Source organism: Biomphalaria glabrata, chromosome 6 (assembly GCF_947242115.1).
Source record: "Biomphalaria glabrata chromosome 6, xgBioGlab47.1, whole genome shotgun sequence".
In the NCBI taxonomy this organism is placed as follows: domain Eukaryota; kingdom Metazoa; phylum Mollusca; class Gastropoda; family Planorbidae; genus Biomphalaria; species Biomphalaria glabrata.
In genome coordinates this window covers 1,794,204-1,814,268 of record NC_074716.1, presented here as the reverse complement: position 1 = coordinate 1,814,268, position 20,065 = coordinate 1,794,204, and the positions used below count along the sequence as shown (strand labels likewise).

Below are 20,065 nucleotides of genomic sequence, written 5' to 3'. Positions count from 1 at the left end.
GCGCTGTGGGAATAAATGTATATACAAATATAAATTGTGTACAATATCACAGAGAAGAGAAATTGAATCAAGAACATTGAATCTACCTCAGAAACTAGATCACTTTTGCACTCTGAGGTTAAGTTTTTAAGCTATATAGTTTAGGTTAAAATTACAGACAGTCTATCAAGATTTAACCAGATAAAATGAACTAAAACATTTTTGGACAGTGAATTCAGCTACAAAGTCTGATTGATTTCATTTGGTTTACAAACAGCTCAGCAGCTAACCACTTCTGTATGAGCTTTGCTATCATAAGTGTGGTCATCATAGAATTGATTTCTGGCTCGGATACTTCTGTGAATGTATCAAGAAATATACAATTAGATAACTGAACTTTTCTGAATGGTTTCCAATGTAGTGACAATGTAGCTATTATAGACTCAAAATTATGTTTTTGTTGACTTAGTTTTGTACAATCACTATTATGCAACCAAAGAAGGTAAAATAGCAAAAAAAAAACATCAGGTATTATAATAGAACAGTTTGTAGAATCCTAAACTTAGTAAAAAGAAAAAGTTCCCCTTTCAGACCTTGCAATCTATAGGGCAGTTAATGTAAAGGTCATCTGTTTCTGTGGCCCACGGTTAGCGAATGACCAACCACCTATACTTTCCCCAACTAATGTCAGGTACCCATTAGAGCTGGGTGGACTCAGTTAACTCATTAGACCAAGATGTCAGATATTTATGGAGACAGGTGCCAAATGGTGCGGGAAGATCTAATTAAGTCAGTAAACTATGATGAGAAATCTATTCAGATGCAATCTATGGCTGAGTGGCATTTATAAACCACTTGGCTACCTATCAAGGGGCTCGAGTGCATAACTTAACTCGAGCTGAGTTGTGTTTGCTGAGTGCCTAAAGGCAACACGAAAACCTTCTCCCAGATACCCCCCTTCACCCACATGCCCACAAAAGAGATTGCTCAATGAGCTATTGGAATGAAAGTAACGCTATACCTAAGTAATTCTAAAAACACAATCTTGGGTTAACTCTAGTCACTAGCTCCTTAGAGTCTTACCTTCCAACATAAGGCTCAATCCTGCGCAGGATGTAGGAGCTGGGAGGTTCATTGCCGTAGCTGTTGATCGTGTTGGACTTGGTGAACCCATCAGATCTTGGATCTTGAACTCCACCTCTCAGATGTCCAGCTCGATCAACACCGACAGGAGTAGGATCAGGGCCAAATCTAAACAAGTAAAAATACTTTAAAAGTTTATCTTTCACTATTGAAGTAACTGTTTTAGATTTAGAGCAGATCTGTTAACCAATTAGATTAAGCAGGGAAAACAATAAGACGTTTTTGTTGTATTAAGTGTTAACTATTTTATTTCACCAACATACACTTTGTTCTGTTCTCACAAATAATAAATTATTGTAGACAATTAAACATAAAAATTAATTAACAGAGACAAAAATATGACATAATATAAACATATTAGCTTTCTTGAGCTTTTGATTGGCTTCCTATCTTTTTTTTTTCCCTTTGTTTTATAAGCAGCACGAATTATGCTTGCTGCTTTCTCTAAAGTTGATTGTATTGTAATACAATGTTTGTTGTATTATTATTTGCATGACTAAATGCATCACGCGTAGGACATAATCATCTTCTTTTTTGAAGTAACGTCTGTATTATATAAGATAAGAAGATAAACCTTTATATCTTCCCCTCCATGTTAGTTTGAAAATCTAACCAATCATCTATCATGTTAGTTCATCTAACCTGGACATGTAGTGAGTCATAAACCTCATTTTGTTGTCTTCTGTCTGGACAAATGGTATGTTGTTGTGTGTATAGCTAGTGTCTTCCTTGAAACCAACTTTCGTACGATTCAGTCTGTCAGCCTCAGTAGGTGCAGGTTGATATTGACCTTTAAACTGCTCACCTGTAAGACTGTCCAAAGATTATTTTTATAATGTTTGCATTCACAATTAAAGTTTTCTCTACATGTTTAACAATGGCTGAATAGAAAACTGTCAAAATTATTGCCAACCTTGTTTTGTTGTGAGGCTTTTCCATATTGATAAACTCTGCTGGGTCATTTTTACGAGTTCTATCTGCTTTTAAATTAGGCACATCTACCAATCTATCATAGGCCTGTTAACATTGATTAATTAAAAAGAATTACATTTTCTTTTAAAATCATTTTAAGTAAACAAAAGATATTAGAGCTACATATACCATACAAGAACAATAATATCTCAATATTTCCCTAGTGCTATTAGAGCATGGAATGGGTTGCCTGAGCCAGCCAGGAAAACCAGTGACTTGGCTGAATTTAAGTCATTGGTTAATATGCATGACTAAATGCATGACGCGTAAAATGTTTGTAAAATGTTTTACTTATTTCGGATGTTCCTTCAGAGTTGAAGATAATTACTTCCTAGTCCAAACCTCCCGCAGGACGATGGGGGATGGGAGCGGGCAGGGTTTGAACCCTGGATCATCGATAAGTCCGAACGATAGTCCAGCGCGCAAACCGCACGACCAGGCAGCCATCCGCGTAGGACGTAATCATCTTTTTTGAAGTAACGTCTGTATTATATAAGATAAGAAGATAATATTATGAGAATCAAATATATGTCTCTGAATGGAGTGATTTAAAGATTCAGATTTACTGAAAGCTGTATAAAGTGCTATGTAACCAATGCCAATTTTTTTTCATATTAAAGGCCAATGTAGAAGTAAGCATATAAAGAAAGAAATCTGTCAGTCTGTGTTTATAGCTCCTGATACCTTTGGAGGAGGAGGGAAATATTTCATTGAATAGAGTTCTTTTTCTTTTGATTTTGCCTTTTGAGAGGGGGTTGATTGTGATAACTCATAGTGGTCAGTACCGCCATGCAAGTATCTAGCCCTCATTACACCAAATGAGATCATGACCATAAATAAATCCAATTCGGCTCGGCTGTCACCCAGGTTACCAAGGGCCACGCCTACCATCACATTGGGCTCACAAAGACCTTCCTTCAGGGAACAGTACCAGGAAAAAGAAGAAGAGGCAGACAGAGAAAGCAATGGGAAAACAACATGAAAGAATAGACGGGCGTGACATTGAAAGAGGTTCGAACTAAGGCAAAAGACAGAGAGTAATGGAGAAAGACAGTCGACAAATCTTGCCTGGTGCCCCAACGGTCCAACAGACTAAGGGATAGGTAAAGGTAAAAAGTGGTCAGTGATTTTTTGTGAGTTGAGAAAGTCATATTTTTTTTTATCTTGCTATTGAGGAGGCATTTTTTATTCTTGTGATTTTGGAACAATATTGTTGTCCAGATGTAATTTACATTCATATTATTATTAAATGTGCCATTATAACAGAGCAAATAAACTTAATTATTATTGTATATCAATAGAAAATACACTCCAGAAGGCTATATGAATCTGAATATCCACTAAGTAGTTGAAGGTAGATGAAACCCTCTGAGAAAAATGAATAGTTATGAATTTACAGGATGCAAGTAGGACATAATTATTATTTTTTTTTTTTTGAAGGATTGTCAATAATTCATAAGAAAATGGTCTTATATACCAAACTAGTTATACTAAGAAGTCAAGCCTGTAAGATGACTATGTACCAAGCTACTAAGAGTAGTATAATGCATCAATTTAGAAGAACAAAGTTAAGAGGAAGCTCCTGAACCAAAACTAATCAGTGCTCAAGTCAAGAAAAAGTCACTGAGTCCTTGTAGCACTAATCACTAAAGTCCAGATGATACCTATCAGCGTTTGCATTTATTAAATCCAATCAAATGACTAAATTATTCTTACATCAGGAGCGTTACTATTTGTGTATTTCGGTTTCACTTCTTCCCTTGTGAATCCAGAATCTCTTTCAGAGCCATGAGTTACTCCCCCTGGTAAAGGATCATCTCCCTTAAAAAAAAATTAAATAATTGCAATAAATATTACAGAAAAAAAGTTTAGATTGAATGAATATAGATTAAAATGTACTGTAAAGAGAATGATGACTTAGATTAAGTATTTCATAAAAAAGATATATGGATAAATATTTGACAAAGATAAGAATAAAATTAAGATTTGCAATTGTACCAAATGATATATCAATCATATATGAAAAACCATTTTATTTACCAGTTTATGTCCATTAAATGTTTATGTGTATTTATGTGAGGCTAGCGTATTAGCTACAGCGGAACTTTTATCAATGACTGGAGAGGGAGAAATGCCAGTAAATGGCATCTAAGTCAGTAAGTTCAGGCAGGAGGGGCTCTTGCAGATGTAACCAAACATAGAAAAGGCTTTGGAAGTCAATCCAGAGAAAAAATCAGGAGATGTGCAACACACAGTGTAACAGTGTGGCAGAGCCTGCCATGCTGCTGATCCCAAATTGTATCGGTACTTGCTGTTGATTTGGAAACATCCGCTGAATGAAGTGGGGGAACTGCTGTGTGGCCAACATTGTTCCAACCATAACTAATGCTCAGTCCTTCATCTCATTTCTATGAGATGATCCATAGTTGCTTCAAGACTTAAGGAGAACATGAGTGAAAAGACAAGTATTTTGTTTTAGAAAATAATTTTTAGCACTGGAGAATCATTTAGTAAACTTTCCAAATGTAGCACAGTTCCGACTCCTCCATGTATATCTTTATTGCACAATATCTTTACGTTTCCTAACATAATCCTCTCATTTTTGTCCTTATCACTTTCTCTTCTTTTTAGCATCATTGGGGTTTCTTCCCTAGCGCTATTAGAGCATGGAATGGGTTGCCTGAGCTAGCCAGGAAAACCAGTGACTTGGTAGAATTTAAGTCATTGGTTAACATGCATGACTAAATGCATGACGCGTAGGACGTAATCATCTTCTTTTTTGAAGTAACGTCTGTATTATATAAGATAAGTGCTATTAGTCTTTTGGATGTACACCAGAAATTACAAATTGAAATTTAAACTTTGATTACTTAGATAAGTGAAGAAATGTATTTTGTGTAGAGAAATATTATGCAGAATACCAGAATATGAAATGTATAAGGAGTTGTCAACCCTCGATTTTTATCCTCCCTTTTCAATCATTTACTTTATTTTTTGTGTTACATTTAAATGAAACATGAATTATCTACCCTTGGCCATCTTTTAGGTATGAAGCTTGTTCTAGTGACAGAGACACCAGTTGGTCTGTGGGTATACCAACCCTGAAATAAATAATTTAATTAGTTACTCATGGATACAAATAGGTTTATGTTGAAAAAAAAAGAAAACAATTATCTACATATATATGCTTCAAACTAAAATACTGGTATTAAAAAAAATAAAAATTTTAGATTTTCTTTTAAATTAATGCTGTATGTGTTGATCTTTATTTATTTTTTATAACATTATTTAAGAGGATGTTTTCTTAGTTTTTGATTGCCACTGGAAAATCTCCCAGTAAGGAAGTTACAAATAAGAAAAACTTTGATTTCCCCTTAAAAAAAGTTTCTAAAAAACAAAAGAAAAGGTGGAGTTCAGGAAGAATATTCTATTTTTACCAGAATTCGGCACGCTTATGCATTTAACTCCATCTTAAAGATGTTTTATGGTACTGAGACCTTTTAATTGATTGGAGTAAGATTATAAGAAGATGGAAGGACAGACTTATAAAAGTTGAAAATATAATGCAGGGACTATCACAAACTTTGTCAAATAGAACACAAATAAGCAATTGTCTTTTAGAACCAATGAATGAAAGAAAACTATTTGAAGAAAACAATTAATGGTGTCTATATTTTTACTTATTTCTGAAGCTTACAGGTTTATCATTAACAAAAGCTGTCTTTGGTTCATAAGTAATTGGCTCATCATTGATGTTGTGAACAAAGCCGGAGACTTCAGACTGTGGACCAATATCTTGGAGACTAAAATCAACTAGAAAGAAAAGAAACCAATTTAAATATTAATGCAACTTTATGTTTATTCAATTTTAAACTTTAAAGATCTCTTTTAAAAATGTTTCAACTCTAATAGATGATTGTGTCAACATTTACCATTGCCATAGGAAAAGGGTTTAAACTTCTCTTGACTCTCAGTTTTCATATAGCGGGGTCCCTAATCAAATACAAAAGACAGTTTTAACTTTTTTTTTTAATTAAAAAAAGGGCATAGGTTATCATCTAAAATTATGCATCAATAATTATGAAGTGCTAGACAAAAAAAAAAACACTTAAAAATACTTAATAATAATGCAAATTACTTTAACTTAAAATTTAAGAAACAAATCATACGTATCCAAAATTTTCTGACTCTACAGCATCTTTCCCTCGCAGCTTGTGTAACAGAGGCTTGTGCTTGGGTAGAATGTTAGCAGGAGCACTGGCCAGTTTTGTATCAATAAAGTGAGAATGCACCTATAAAACAAAATAGTTAGTCTTTTTCTCTACCCATAAAAGTATCAACATTTTAATTTATTTTATTGGCTTTTGTATATCAAATTAATTTATTAATCAATTAATCTACCTCAGTGTTTCTTGGCACAGTTAAAGCTTTCTGCCTGACAAATGCTGAGGGACTGTGGTGAACACCATTAGGAAACACTTCTAAGCCAGATGGATCCCTGTAAGGCTGAAAGTCCAACTGTGTCACTGAGCGATAGTTACCATCACAGATTCGTCTATAAAGGTTTATAATCATATAGTTATCCTTTTTTAAACAGACCAATATAGATAGATCTTTTCATTTAATTCAAGATCGATTTTTGGTTTTAATGCCTATAAAATAAAATATTCAATTAAACAATATTTATAATATGATTGTGTATTTATCTCATTCAGTCCCTGTTGATGGAAGCTCTACAGACAGGGAGTTGGCAACTGTTAGGATTAGCCTTAATCAAGGTGTCAATGAATGGATTGGCATAAAATATATAAGCAGGATGTTGTAGGCATTTTTACATAAATATACTTATGATGTACCCTAACCATAACATTAGGTTGACCACTTAGTAACTAACTTTCATAACCAACTCTCAGGTCAAATGCATACTAACTTACTGACTGCTCTCTATATGACTCCTAAGATGACTTCCAAAATATCAATCACTTTTTGTCTCATACATTCAATCATCTAATAACTAATGTCCAATAATGTTCATCTTTCTCACTCTAGGTTTAACAAATTAATATTAAATATTGCAAGTACAACAAGTTTACTATTTTATCTGCGACACATCTATAGAGCTTTGTCTTTAGTCTTTCAGGACACTAAAGCCTGATGGGGGTTCACTATATTTTTTATATAAATAGATATATGTTGACTATTAAATAACCAATTATTTTCTAGATGCAGGAACAGAATAATATTGCTTCAATGAAAATGTTTTAAACACAAATTTCTGCAGGTAATATTTGGCTAACTAACTTCATTGGTTATAGATGTGTGGCATAATCTTTGAATTTCAAAAAGATAATCAATGCTCTGTTACCACTCATATAAAGTTTTTAATTGGTCTCTTTTTTAAATTTATGAATAAGTCAAAACAAATTAAGAAGTAATTTTATTTTTGATCTTGTTTTTACACTGTCATGTTTCAGTTCTCAAACCAGAAAAGAGAGAGAGAGCTTGTCTCAGTGTGCAAGCAGGAGAGGAGGGCTCACCATCTTATTAGGTCACATTGTGCACGTGTAAGAAAAAAACTTGTATTGTTAGACTGAAAAATCTTGAAGACCTTCAAGAAATATTGATGTCAACAAACATAATTTAGGACTATTTAGAGAAAGATGAAAGGTCAACATTAAGAAGCTTAAAGAAAAGACTAACAATGATGCAAACAAAGTTTTTGATTGATACTATATAAGAGTTAGCTATTGATTATTAAGTGTCATTGTTCTGTGATAGATAGTTGTTGATCGTCAGTATTTTGATTGCGCTTTATTTATTCATGATAATATTAATAATATACTCAATTTATTTATCAGGAGGCATGGTGGCTGAGGGATAAAATGCTTGCCTTGTAATAGGAGGGTCCTGGGTTTGAATCCTGGTGAAGACAGGGATATTTTATTTTGAGATCTTTAGGGCACCTCTGAGTTCACCCAGCATTAATGGGTACCTGACATTAGTTGGGGAAAAGTAAAGGTGCTTGATCGTTGTAATGGTCACATGACACCCTTGTTAACTATGGGCCACAGAAACAGATGACTTTTGCATCATCTAACTTATAGATCACATGGTCTGAAAGGGGAATTTTACATTGGTATTTTATTGGTAAAAGTGATTTATATTTTATGATTGTTCATCTCTGGATTACTTGTTAAACTGAACTGAGTTTGAAAGCCTTAAACTCAAGAAAAATATAGTTTCCACTGTGTTTCTTCAGTGTGCTTTAAGTAGAAGCATAGCATCCTTTACAAAGTCGCATGTCATGTAATCTGAGGAGACCATACTACTAAAACAAGTCATGACAAGCACATATAGATGTAGTTCAGCATAAAACATCAAGAGCCTCACCTTAATGCAGGATTATCTACATCATCTAGTCTTCTGTTGTAATAAACACCTGGGCGCAAATTGCTAAGGTAACCAGTGCCTCTATGATGTCCCTGACGAGGCTGAAATTTGTCAAATCTTGCACCATATGTTGAAGAATTTTGGGTTATGTAAAATTTCATTATATTAGTATCGGCTCCTTGTGACTTCTGAATATGGGCATTACGAGGCCCAGTGGGTAATTTACTCATTTTTAAAGAATGGTTCTGTAAATATACATTTAGAAAGTAGTTATAAGGTAATGAATGAGCTGCTTCAAAAAACGTGAAATAATTATAATCTACATACAAATAATTACAAATTTCCCTATAATAATATTTTACACATATTTAGATCTATTCGCTAATCCAGAAATCCAGCCATTTGTGTTGATTTGTGCTTATATATAATTTATTTAAGTTACTGATACACTTTGATTAATCTTCTGTCCTGCGGACTATCAATCTCTCAATTTAGTAAAAGATTAAATTGATTAATTTTATAGGCTGATAGATCTAAATCTATGTAATGTAATTTACTTTTGATTACCAAGAATTTGAAATAAAATTGAAATAATATGGATCTTGCAACTTAACACAATACTGATAATATAAAAATATCTTAGTTCCTTTAGAAGAGGAGCCTAGAAAAATAGATGATTAAATCTATATCTAGATATTACAATTAAGTCTACTCATTTAGATTGCAGATATTATACCTAATATTTTTTTTAGATCTAGAATCTAGATCTATCTAATCTAGGTCTAGATTTTAGATTCTATGACTAGATCGACTAGATGGACATTTAATAAGAGTATGCATTTAAGTCATAATAACAATTAGATCTAGTAGTTATAACTACTAATGACTAATACTTAGAGTAGAAATAGGACAGTCACTATAGACACTAAAACACCTTTACTTTAATTATCAGATCTAGATCTAGTACTAGAAAAAAAACTATATTAAATTAATCTATAAATAAATCTTTTATCTAGACTCTAGACTAATATTCAAATATTGTATTTATAAATTATTTGCTATTCAGCAGGCTAGTATTTATTCGTATTGAATCTTATGAAATACAGACGTTACTTTAAAAAAGAAGGTGATTAGTCTAGATACTAAACTCTACCTTAATATTTCGTTTTGGGGGATCACTGTGACTATATCTTTAAATTGAATCTATTTACCTACTCTACAACAATGACTATAGCGTCCCACAGTAGCCTAGTAACGGGAGACATATTTACCCTTTAATTGATGACGTAGAATGCAAAATCAGAATTCTATCAACACTGAGCTATATATGTTAGATTTTTGTATTTTACACTTACAGTGTATGCAAACGCGACATGAAGCTCTTCAAAATCGACACTAGCAGCTGGGGAAAAAAGTGTCACCACATGGAGAGCGAGCATAAAGGAAGGGTCCCGGATTGGAGATGCCATACACAACAGTAGTAGAAAGAAGGGTGAAAATGCAACGGCGCCTAGTGATTACATATTATATGCCCAACCTCTGTGACCCCAGCTGTGCACCAAGGATCGTCTCTCGAGACGTGAAGTACCACAGCTGTACTTTCACAGCTCGACAGTGCCAGAGAATGAAATGAAAATTGATTCCTACCTATTCTCTTTTATCCATAATGAAAATGTGTCTAACAATTGTGCATTACACCAAACAAATCATTAGAAAACGAAACATACATTCACAGAAAGTTACCTCAAACATTACACGTGAAATAGAATTGTAAGCCTAAATAGGCCTAAATGATTTAATTGTCGTGGGAACAAGAGTTTTTGTCTATTTGTTTTTTGTAATCAATATCTTCTCTTTTGTGATGGTAAAATGTCAAAATCCTGACCCAGAGTTTTTTTTTTTATTTATAACAAAAATCTTTTCAACTTTATGAATGTTTCTCTTGCATAGTTGTCTACATCTTACTGAGTCTCAATTAGCATTGGTTTGCTACCTTCTTCCAAGATCCTACCCATTACATGATTACTATAATCCTCTTTTAAGATTCTGCTACTACTTTTGTATATTTGATATATTTTTTTCTAAGTTGGTCCCTATATTTATTCTGAGAACTTTTCTCTCATGTAATTAAATCTAGACTTAGTTATTTGTTTGGATTTAAGTATGACCATGTTTAGCTTGAATACATTACCATAGGTCTAGATACAAGTGAAGTCATATAGATATCTAGGTGTCAGTGAAGTCATAGATATCTAGGTGTTAATGTTGATAACAAGCTTATGTGGGAAGTGCACCTTGAAACTCTAACAAAGAAAACAGCCCAGCAGCTATTTTTCCTATACAAACTTAATAGCTTTAAACTAAATAAGATCCTAGATAAATTTTACTGTGCGACTATGCAAAATCTGCTAACATATGGAATAACTTCATCTAAACTGTTGCACCGTTTAGAGAATATTATAAAAAGGGCATCAAAAATCACACAACACTACCATATTTAAATAAACTTCTTGAACTAAAATGTCTGACATGTGGCAATAGAATTTTAGTTTGTGTTTTTTGATAGCAGCAGATCATCATGGGGACCGTTTGCTGGACTAATCCTGTCTCTATATCTCTTCATTTGTGATGCTTTTTTTGTATGTGACCTTGGATCTTTCTGTAGCATTTCAATTCCATTGCTAAGATCCTCTCCTCCTAAATACATCACAAAACTAAGACGCCAACATATAAGACAAACCATTACTTTTAAGTGTAAAATATTTATTATTAATGAAAATATAATGTTTACAAGGTATATATATCAAAATAAAATGTGTAGCACCAAGAAGAATATTTAGAAAATGTACTGGAAAAAGCTGATACAAAAAAATAGATCTAAATATATAAAGTGATATCGAAAAAAAAGTTCAGGCACTTATAAAAACATTCTTTAAAAAATATAGTCAAGTGTAAATAAAAGAGCATAGCACACACATACAAAAGTTTGAAAAAACACACACACAATAAATGTAGCACCAATTATTACATTTTTAAGAACAAAAAAGAAAATTTCATAACAGATCAATTCAAATATCAATTTCTAGGTATGAACATCTTGTTGAATGTTTTCAGACAGGAATCAAGTTTTACTATAGGACAATATAATCAACTGCATAGAAAAATACAATTGTTCATCTTAGTATTTTTCAGACTATAGAATCAATAAGTAAGATTTAAAACACAAATCAACTAAATGATCATTTAAACTGCAGACAGGTCGAAAAAAAAAAACATTAAAATTACTGTGTAATTAAAAATAGAATAAAATTATAATTACATAAATCTACTAATCTAATCCTATATGTTAGGGATTTAATTAGTTCCTGCAAGATCATTACAAAGCCTAATTTTGTAAGCATGTTGACTCAAGTTGGTTTAGTCAGTAAAGCAGTCAAACTTAGGGTTTTGTTCCAGAGACAGACTTGAAAGCTTCTTGATATTTGCCATCAAATATCAGCCTGTCAACAAAAAAACATTTAAATGAGTACACAGAGATTTGTAAAAACAATGTCATCAACGTAACACAGAAATACAATTAAAAAAAAACATGCTGATTATAATTAATATGAAGGGTTTCATTACATCAATGGCCTTGCAGTAAACTCTCATCTCATCTGTCTCTTGACTTAAATAAATCAGAGGTTTTGTGACAGCTCATGAAACCAAACTCCTCCACTTTTCCTAGTCAGCAGCTGTTCTTAGCAGGATAGCAAGAGAGAGGCCGGTTGATTCTTTGACGCTGTCCAGCCAGCTTTTCTTTGGAGGACCCTTTCTTCATGCTCTCTACATTATACTTTAAGAATGACTTATGACATGATTCATGTCTTACAATTTCACTGTACTGGTATTGAAGAGTTCCTCCTTTTTGCCCGCCAGAGTGCTGACTTGGAAAGTACAAATTCGTTTATCATAGAGATTCCTGGTATCTGATACCCAGTATTTTTCTGTAATATTTATTCTCAAAGGCTTGAATTCTTCTTTCAGCCTCAGTGTTCAGTGTCCAACTTTCACAACCATATAGCAGTTCAGAGACCACTAGTGAAAAAAAAACAGTTTTAATTCAATTTTTAATTTATTTGGAAGCTGATGTTTCTCTTCCAGATTTTCCAATCTTTGTTCATGACAGCGGATGCCAGTCTTAAACATGTTTGTATCTCTCTTATTGATCCTTTTGTTATGTTTGACCCTAGGTATTTAAATGACTCATTTTAAAAGTTCTCTGGTATGTTACTAACTACCAGCCATTTGCCACCTTAAAGTGTAGTATGATAAGGCAAGTGACATTAAAAAAATAAATCAAGGGTCTGGTTAGGGTTAGATTCTAGTGGTAAATATTCAAACTTTATTCATCAAAAGTTCCTTAAAGGTGCAGAATTGCAAATTTTCAAGATAGATAAGTTATTAATCTAAGTTATCAACATAATAATAAGAGGACCTTAAACACAAAAGCATAACTTTCACTAACATTTTCTTGTTTTAAATGCCTGGATTTGAGCTCTTCAGTCTCAGTATTCCAAAATAATTTTGAGATCACTCATTTTTAGTCATTTAGATACAAGAGCAAAAACACGTTGCCACTCTTTTTTTAAAACCAATCGGACATATTTCCAAGGACTAATAGTTATTAGGCACATAAAAGGTAGGTAATAAGCCTCTAGTTGATCAAGAGTCAGAATCTGATGAAGAGCAATATTTTTACATCAACAAAAGATACTGCGAGAGATTGCTCGATAATAAAAAAATCTTGATTTTCATTCGATCTAGAGATAGACAGTAAGTAAAGAGGGGGGCAACAGTTTGTTTCAAGGGCTCAGGGCTTGTAGGGTTAAAATCATTTCCGATTTCACTTTTTACTAATTTTGGCTTATTTAAGGGATATATATATATACAAATTTGTCTTCATTACAAAATAATATATATATATATTTTGTAATAAAGACAAATACAATTCCAGTTAATGATCCATACCTGTATCTACGAATCAATTCCAACAAGCCATCACCAATACTGCGGGTATCATCTGAATTGACAAAGTATGAGCGGACTGCCATAGAGATCCGAGCAATATCTCTATCAAACAGCTTCTTTCCAGCAATCTCTCTGGTCAGGGTAAACAGCTACAATCACAAGAGTAATCACACATTTAGTAGCTATATTCCCAATATCTTAACACTACAGCTACAAACACTGCAGCTACAAATACACTACACAGCTATATTTCCACAATTATAATGCAACTGCTTGGCTAACCAACAGAAAGACAAAAAATGGGAATCCACATGAAGATTAGGAATTTTAAAGTTAAGAGTTGGCTCAAGCTGAGTTGTTTCCTGAGAGCGCCTCAAGGCTGCATGGAAAACTCTCAAATACACCCTCTCCCTAAATGTCCAACATAGAGACTAGACCGAAGAGCACTGAGTATTACATAGCGCCATGGATAAAATAATAATGTGTTATAGTGAACTGTAATGTTTATAAATAGGTACCTGTATTATGTAAAATCTAGAGGAGCGGTGACTAAGGGGTAAAGCGCTTGGCTTCCGAACCGAGGGTCCCGAGTTCGAATCCTGGTTAAGGCTGGGATTTTTAATTTTGGGATCTTTGGGCCACCCAGCTCTAATGGGTACCTGACATTAATTGGGAAAAAGTAAAGGCGGTTGGTTGTTGTGCTGGCCACATGACACCCTTGTTAACCGTGGGCCACAGAAACAGATTACCTTTTCATCATCTGCCCCACAGATCGCAAGGTTTGAAAGGGGAAACTTTACTTTTTTTTAAAATTATGTAAAATCTATTCTTTAATAAAAGTTACCTAAATGTCCATAGGAGGTATGTATTTAAAATAAATGGTTTCTGTGGATGTTATGCCTCATCAAAACAACAAAATGTATCTTATATACTACAGAAGTTACTTCAAAAAAGAAGATAATTACGTCCTACGCATTTCATATGTCAATCTAGTCAAGCATGTTAACCAATGACTTAAACTCTAAGTCGGTTTTCCTGGCTGAATCAGGCAACCCATTTCGTTTTCTAATGGCACTAGGGAAGGAGGAGCACATACAAATTTGTCAGAGTACTTATGTATAATGCTGGGTAGTTGATGTTAGTTGTGTAAACATGATTACTTTACCAAATTAGTGTTTTATGAGAACATGAGATTCTTATTGACTTATTATCAAACAACATACAACTATGAATTTGTTACTCTTATAGATATTTGAATTATGTTTTCCTTTTTTCTGGACTCTTACTTGTTCTCGGACCTCCTCATTCAACACACAGTCCCAGCATTCCACATTCAGGCAATACTGAGCAATGACCATAACATAGTGCAAAACTAAAGACACATTCCTTGTTCCATATGCTAGGAAAAATTTGTACAAATGCTCCTTCTTCCCTAGTGCTATTGTAGAATGGAATGGATTGCCTGAGTCAGCAAGGAAAATCAATGACTTGGCAAAATTTAAGTCATTGATTATAGCTTAGGGCATAATTATCTTCTTTTTGGAAGTAACGTCTGTATTTCATAAGATAACAAAATAAAACTTAAATTGCAGCCTACAGCTCTAAAAAAATAGTTTATAAATATACTAATGATTAAGTACAATATTTGACATAATATGTGTGAAAAAAATAACAACGAATTTGTTGCACAAGAAAAAAATTATATCCAATGGAATTCTATTAATTATGGTATATATAATTGTATTTTTTTAAAATCCTATTCCTCAAAAGTAGAAAAATGTTTTAACTTATTAATTGTTGACTCACCACATTGTCATTTTTGGAATAAAAGATCAAGACAGTTTCATTGCAAGAGCCTTGCATTCTCCATTTCTGTGACAGCAAATAGGTGAACATTTTAGCTTCCCATAATAATTCCTTTTTGGAGAGTGGAGCATTCCTAGGAGTGCAGATATAGGAATGAAATAATTGAATAACTCAATTGCATTTGTTGCATTAGCAACATTTTCATAGCATTGTGTAAAAAAAAATTAGCGTAGGCATTGTGTAAAGAATTAGACATTAATTGAAAGACAGCTTGAGTAAAATAAAATGATTAGTTAGTGTAAAGATTATATCTAAAATTATGAAAAGATTTTATCAGAGACTATGTATATTAATCAATTATAAAGATTTGATAATTCACATTGTCTTTTCAAATATGATTTCTTTTCTACAAAAATACATCAACTTGCAAACATCAATTACCCAAGTATCCCTATAAAAAATAAAGAAAATAACTTTAAAACAACTGTTTATAGCAGTCTTCCTTAACTCAATAAAAGCTTTGTTGTTGTTTTTTTTAAGTATTTTTATTTAATTTGCTTTTTTATTTTGCTGATTAATAGTGTCATCAAGTTCAGCTTGATAATCTATATTACTCATGAAACTTACTTTCTAAACTTTTCAAATTCATTGATCAAAGCCACTCTAATAGCATAGCCATGCTTGTTTTTGTAGCACTCATGGCAAGAACACTGAGTTTCTTTGTATATCTTGGTGATCTCATTATCTATGGCATCAGCTGAAAATATAATGCATAAAACGTTTAATAATATTAATATACAATATCTAGATTCTACCCATCAGCTTCGACATTATCAACAAACTATTTGAGTGAGGACTTAAGAGGGTCCAATCCTTTCTTTTAAAAGCCCTAGATAAAAACCTTGCAGCTGTAAATAATTACAAGTATTTATTACAAGCAAATGCCTGTGGACAGGAATCTCTCTCAAGAAAAAAAAGGCTATACAGTCACATAAAAGAGTGCTTTTCAAGATAAAACGCAGTCGTTTTACGACTGAAGGAGGTTAATGTGTTCAACGAAATTGATCTACTAAGATAAAGTTTTACTTACCATCAGTTTTGCTGATAATATTGTTTGGATTGCAGACACTAGATATAGAGTGTCGATGACAACGAAGGCGCTCTTCTTCATTGGGAGATTGTGGGTCTGGAAAATCTGTATAATTCCATATCTGACGAAATTCGTCTCTAGACCTGTATTGATTAACGCCCTCAGCCAAGGCAACTGCTATTGCCACCAATACAAGAACAGACCACTTGCCCATTTGTATCTACAAACACAAATAAGAAATTAATTGTTACAAACTTTTTTATCCATATAATATTAGCATTACACACTAGCTAAGCCCCTTGACATGTTCCCAGGCTATTAATTGTGTGTTTCGGCAGAAACATCCCATATTTTTTTTAAAAATTGTTTGCATTTCTAGTATAACTGCCCACGTTTTAATGATCCCCCAACATAATTTTTTAGCCAATGAATTCTAGCAAATGTTACGTTACCTCCTTATCTTTTAGCTATCTTTCATTCTCTCTCTCTCTGGAAACCTGCCCTCCTCTTTTTTTTTTGCACTCTGCCTATAAAAATGCTCTCCAATATAAACTTTTGACTTCTATTGGAAATGAACTGATATATAACATCCTGCCCCCCCACACACACACACACTTTTGGCCCATGAATTCTAGTATCACTTTTCTCCCCTACCCCCCCCCCCCCCCAGCACTCTGACTTTTCTTTCGCTTATTTATTCAGAAATCAAAATATTTAATATACTCTTATGGCTTTAAAGTTAAGTCTGTGTAATTTAGATTATATCTAGATCTATAAGTTGAGTACAACTAGTTACTAGTATAAGATAAGATAGATTGATAGATGATACTGAGATAGTTAGTCTATTTAATAGTCTCTAGGTCTATTGTATAGACATATACTCTATTCTATGACTATGTCTAGAGTCTAGATCTAGATTTATTATAAATTATAATTCATTACTTTTATACATCTACTACAATCTACTATTAGGCAGTATTAGGACTTATTAGACTATAGACTTTATAATAGACTGTCTGAATAGTCCGAATAGATCTAGAGTCTAGTCTGTACATATAAATATCATAATGCAGAATAGTTAGAATAAATTAGACTTATTATAATCTATTCTAGATCTAGATTCTTCTAATTTTTTATTGCTTAGTAATCACTGTAGACTGCAGTGGCGTAGCTAGCAATGTGCGGTAATGCCGGCCGCACGGGGCATCAAGTGGTGAGGGGCATCAATCTAAGGATAAACTTTCTCAGTAAAGACAACATTGTACATATATGAAAAAAAAACACAAACTACGGTAATTCTGCACGAGTTCAAGGGGCAGCCATCTTTGTTACTATTTTGTTATTGTTTATGTTCCAAAGAAATCCAAAGATAGTGTCTTAAAAAATACCAAGAATTATCATTACTTCTGTGTTTTCAAAGCTATGCTATTTTTTTCTTTTAATTTTGACTTGGTGTCAATACTATACGTTTCTTATTGTTCTGTCTTCTTTTTAATTGTTAAATAGTGTCTATATCTATTCTGCATTAGTCTGATATTATTATTATAGAGAATCTAAATTTAACTAGGCCTACAATAAATATCAGCACAGTTTATTACCAAAAATTAATTGACCTTTATTGCCTTTAAGAACCTTGTCATATTAATATATATTCTAGTAAACTAATTAGTCTAGTTCTAGCAGTTAGATTATGAGTCTAATTAATAGACTTATTAGGACTAGATGATACCGGTATAGCTAGATCTGGCATATTATTTAGCTTCAAAAATAAAAAACAAACAAAAACCCAGATCAGAGAGAAAACCCAAGATACAAGATTACAGTCTAAACAATAACAAAGATGGCTGCCCCTTGAACTCCTGCAGAATTACCCAAACTACTGTATTTGAAATGTTAACTACAAATTTAATTATTTTGCTACTATGTTTATCTCCCATGTTCTTTCTTAAATTAAATGTAAGCTGTAGACCAGGTTGTATCAAATTTTCTAGATTTGTTTAAATCTCTTAAGGCGATGCTCTTTTGCATACCCATTTTCTTCTGGGGCACATGGTACATGTTGTTATTTCATTGCTCGGTACATCTAGATCGAGAGCTTAAACCTCTGAACTCTTAGATATAGAATAATTGTTGTTGTTTATTTTCATTTTGTTAATATGCCATGTGTTCATTTTGGAATGTTGTAGTGAATATGTTTTGTCAATAGAAAGGGAAGGATGTTAATATTTGATATGTAAGTTATAGTCCTTAGTCTTTGTCAGTTATGTGTCTTTTGTTGTGAACATGTCCTTCCTGCCTAAGATGGCGTCCTGTGTCGATGATTAAAAGTGTTCGGCCCAACTACAACAATAGTTGCCTTAATTCTTCAGGACATACTTAACATATTTCACTATGATTCTTGTTAGTTTCTAGTAAACTTTAATGACCACAGAGCAATGACAGTGATATCAATATTTTTTATGCAAATTATCTTTTTTTGTTACATGTTGTTTTTTTTTCATCACCAACTAGTTCATTGTGATCCTGTAATGTTATTATTAGTAAACAATATTATAGTCGTTGCTCAAGACTAAAAAGTCCTGTTGGCGTGCCTAGGGAGAGGGAGAGATTATCATCTCTGGTTGAAATGGTTGATGGTAGGGATCAAACGGTCGAGAGGGTAAAAATCTGATAGTGCTACCTGAAAAGAATCTTGGATATCATTTCGTAGACTGGACCGTTTACACACCTTTTTTTATCAACTTCAGCACACTGCTAGGACGTCCTCACCAAAATAATCGGAACTAGCCTAAAGCGCTTGGTTAAAACCCGCTGGAGCGCCAGAGGAGAAGCCATCAAGATGGTTATGATTTAATTTTCAAAAATTATAGAAACTCTAGACATTGACTAGTACAGGGGGAAAATCTTCTACTGGATCTGAAGCAGGCGGTTTGTTAGTTACTATACAGCCTACATTTATTTTCTCAGCTTGGTGTTTTGGTCGCTGTAAAACTAAAATAATGGACACTTAGGTCTACCTTCAAAAACATAGACTGCCTATTCGAGACTGTGCACTTAAACGGAAAACATTAAAAACATTCCTAATAGTCGGGACGACCGGCTGAAGCCAATGTTACCTTTGCCGAAGGCATGTGTACAGATCTGGGGAGTAGCAGACCTCAAAGACGTATTGGCCACAAGACAAAGGATTACAGGTGAAAGGTGGTGATTCTGTAGTAACACAAGAAAGAACTACGGATGGAAATTTATTCTTCTTTGGACGGGATAATTCAAGAAATCACATGATATTAGCAATGTCATGATGTGGTAAGTAAGCATGAATTTTTGTTGCCATCCCAACTATTAATTCCTCAGATCAATTAATTGCGATAAACAATGAAAAAATATGCGACTCAGTGATTTGGCAATATATACGTAGCAAAAATAGATTTAGAAAAAAATTATTGATAGAGCAAGAAAGCACGTAAGATTTATTTGGAGTATATTTTTTGTTAAATTGATTTTTTTGTTCGGCAAAGTAGCAATACTTTAACATTGAATCCAAATTAGTTCTGGGGGGAAAAAACACCTACTTTTCTCTGTTTTATTTTGTTTTTGCTTTTTTTTTTTTTTTGGGGGGGGGGGGGTAGGGGGGCATCATCACGAGCTGCCGCACTGGGTATATATATATATAGT

General features: G+C 33.2%; 2 protein-coding genes across 2 annotated transcripts; both read right to left on the bottom strand.

Moving 5' to 3' along the window:
* Window positions 1–2: 2 nt before the first annotated feature.
* On the bottom strand, window positions 3–9,728 carry LOC106080006 (protein phosphatase 1 regulatory subunit 32-like). The gene is made up of 12 exons (XM_013241280.2): window positions 9,638–9,728; window positions 8,485–8,729; window positions 6,496–6,649; window positions 6,264–6,386; window positions 6,027–6,087; window positions 5,792–5,907; window positions 5,124–5,195; window positions 3,811–3,915; window positions 2,036–2,139; window positions 1,765–1,935; window positions 1,063–1,230; window positions 3–336 (listed from the first exon to the last, which is right to left on the bottom strand). The coding sequence occupies exons 2-12, from the start codon at window positions 8,712–8,714 to the stop codon at window positions 258–260; spliced, it is 1,383 nt and encodes a 460-aa protein (XP_013096734.2). The 5' UTR covers window positions 8,715–8,729; window positions 9,638–9,728; the 3' UTR covers window positions 3–257.
* Window positions 9,729–11,230: 1,502 nt separating this feature from the next.
* On the bottom strand, window positions 11,231–19,600 carry LOC106080008 (uncharacterized). The gene is made up of 6 exons (XM_056033550.1): window positions 19,507–19,600; window positions 16,391–16,610; window positions 15,928–16,057; window positions 15,301–15,433; window positions 13,495–13,643; window positions 11,231–11,984 (listed from the first exon to the last, which is right to left on the bottom strand). The coding sequence occupies exons 1-6, from the start codon at window positions 19,519–19,521 to the stop codon at window positions 11,924–11,926; spliced, it is 708 nt and encodes a 235-aa protein (XP_055889525.1). The 5' UTR covers window positions 19,522–19,600; the 3' UTR covers window positions 11,231–11,923.
* Between the last annotated feature and the right edge of the window lie 465 nt (window positions 19,601–20,065).

Bases quoted from the DNA above. Each gene is read 5' to 3' on its own strand.
- LOC106080006 (XM_013241280.2), bottom strand. From the start codon at position 8,714: ATGAGTAAATTACCCACTGGGCCTCGTAATGCCCATATTCAGAAGTCA. The intron at 6,387-6,495 runs GTAGATTAATTG...TTTGTTTTATAG, and splicing joins CTGTGCCAAGAAACACTGAG to GTGCATTCTCACTTTATTGA. The intron at 3,916-5,123 runs GTAGATAATTCA...TTTTTTTTTAAG, and splicing joins TACCTAAAAGATGGCCAAGG to GGAGATGATCCTTTACCAGG.
- LOC106080008 (XM_056033550.1), bottom strand. The intron at 15,434-15,927 runs GTAAGTTTCATG...CTGCACTCCTAG, and splicing joins GAATTTGAAAAGTTTAGAAA to GAATGCTCCACTCTCCAAAA. The intron at 13,644-15,300 runs GTGAGTCAACAA...TTGTGATTGTAG, and splicing joins ATTCCAAAAATGACAATGTG to CTGTTTACCCTGACCAGAGA.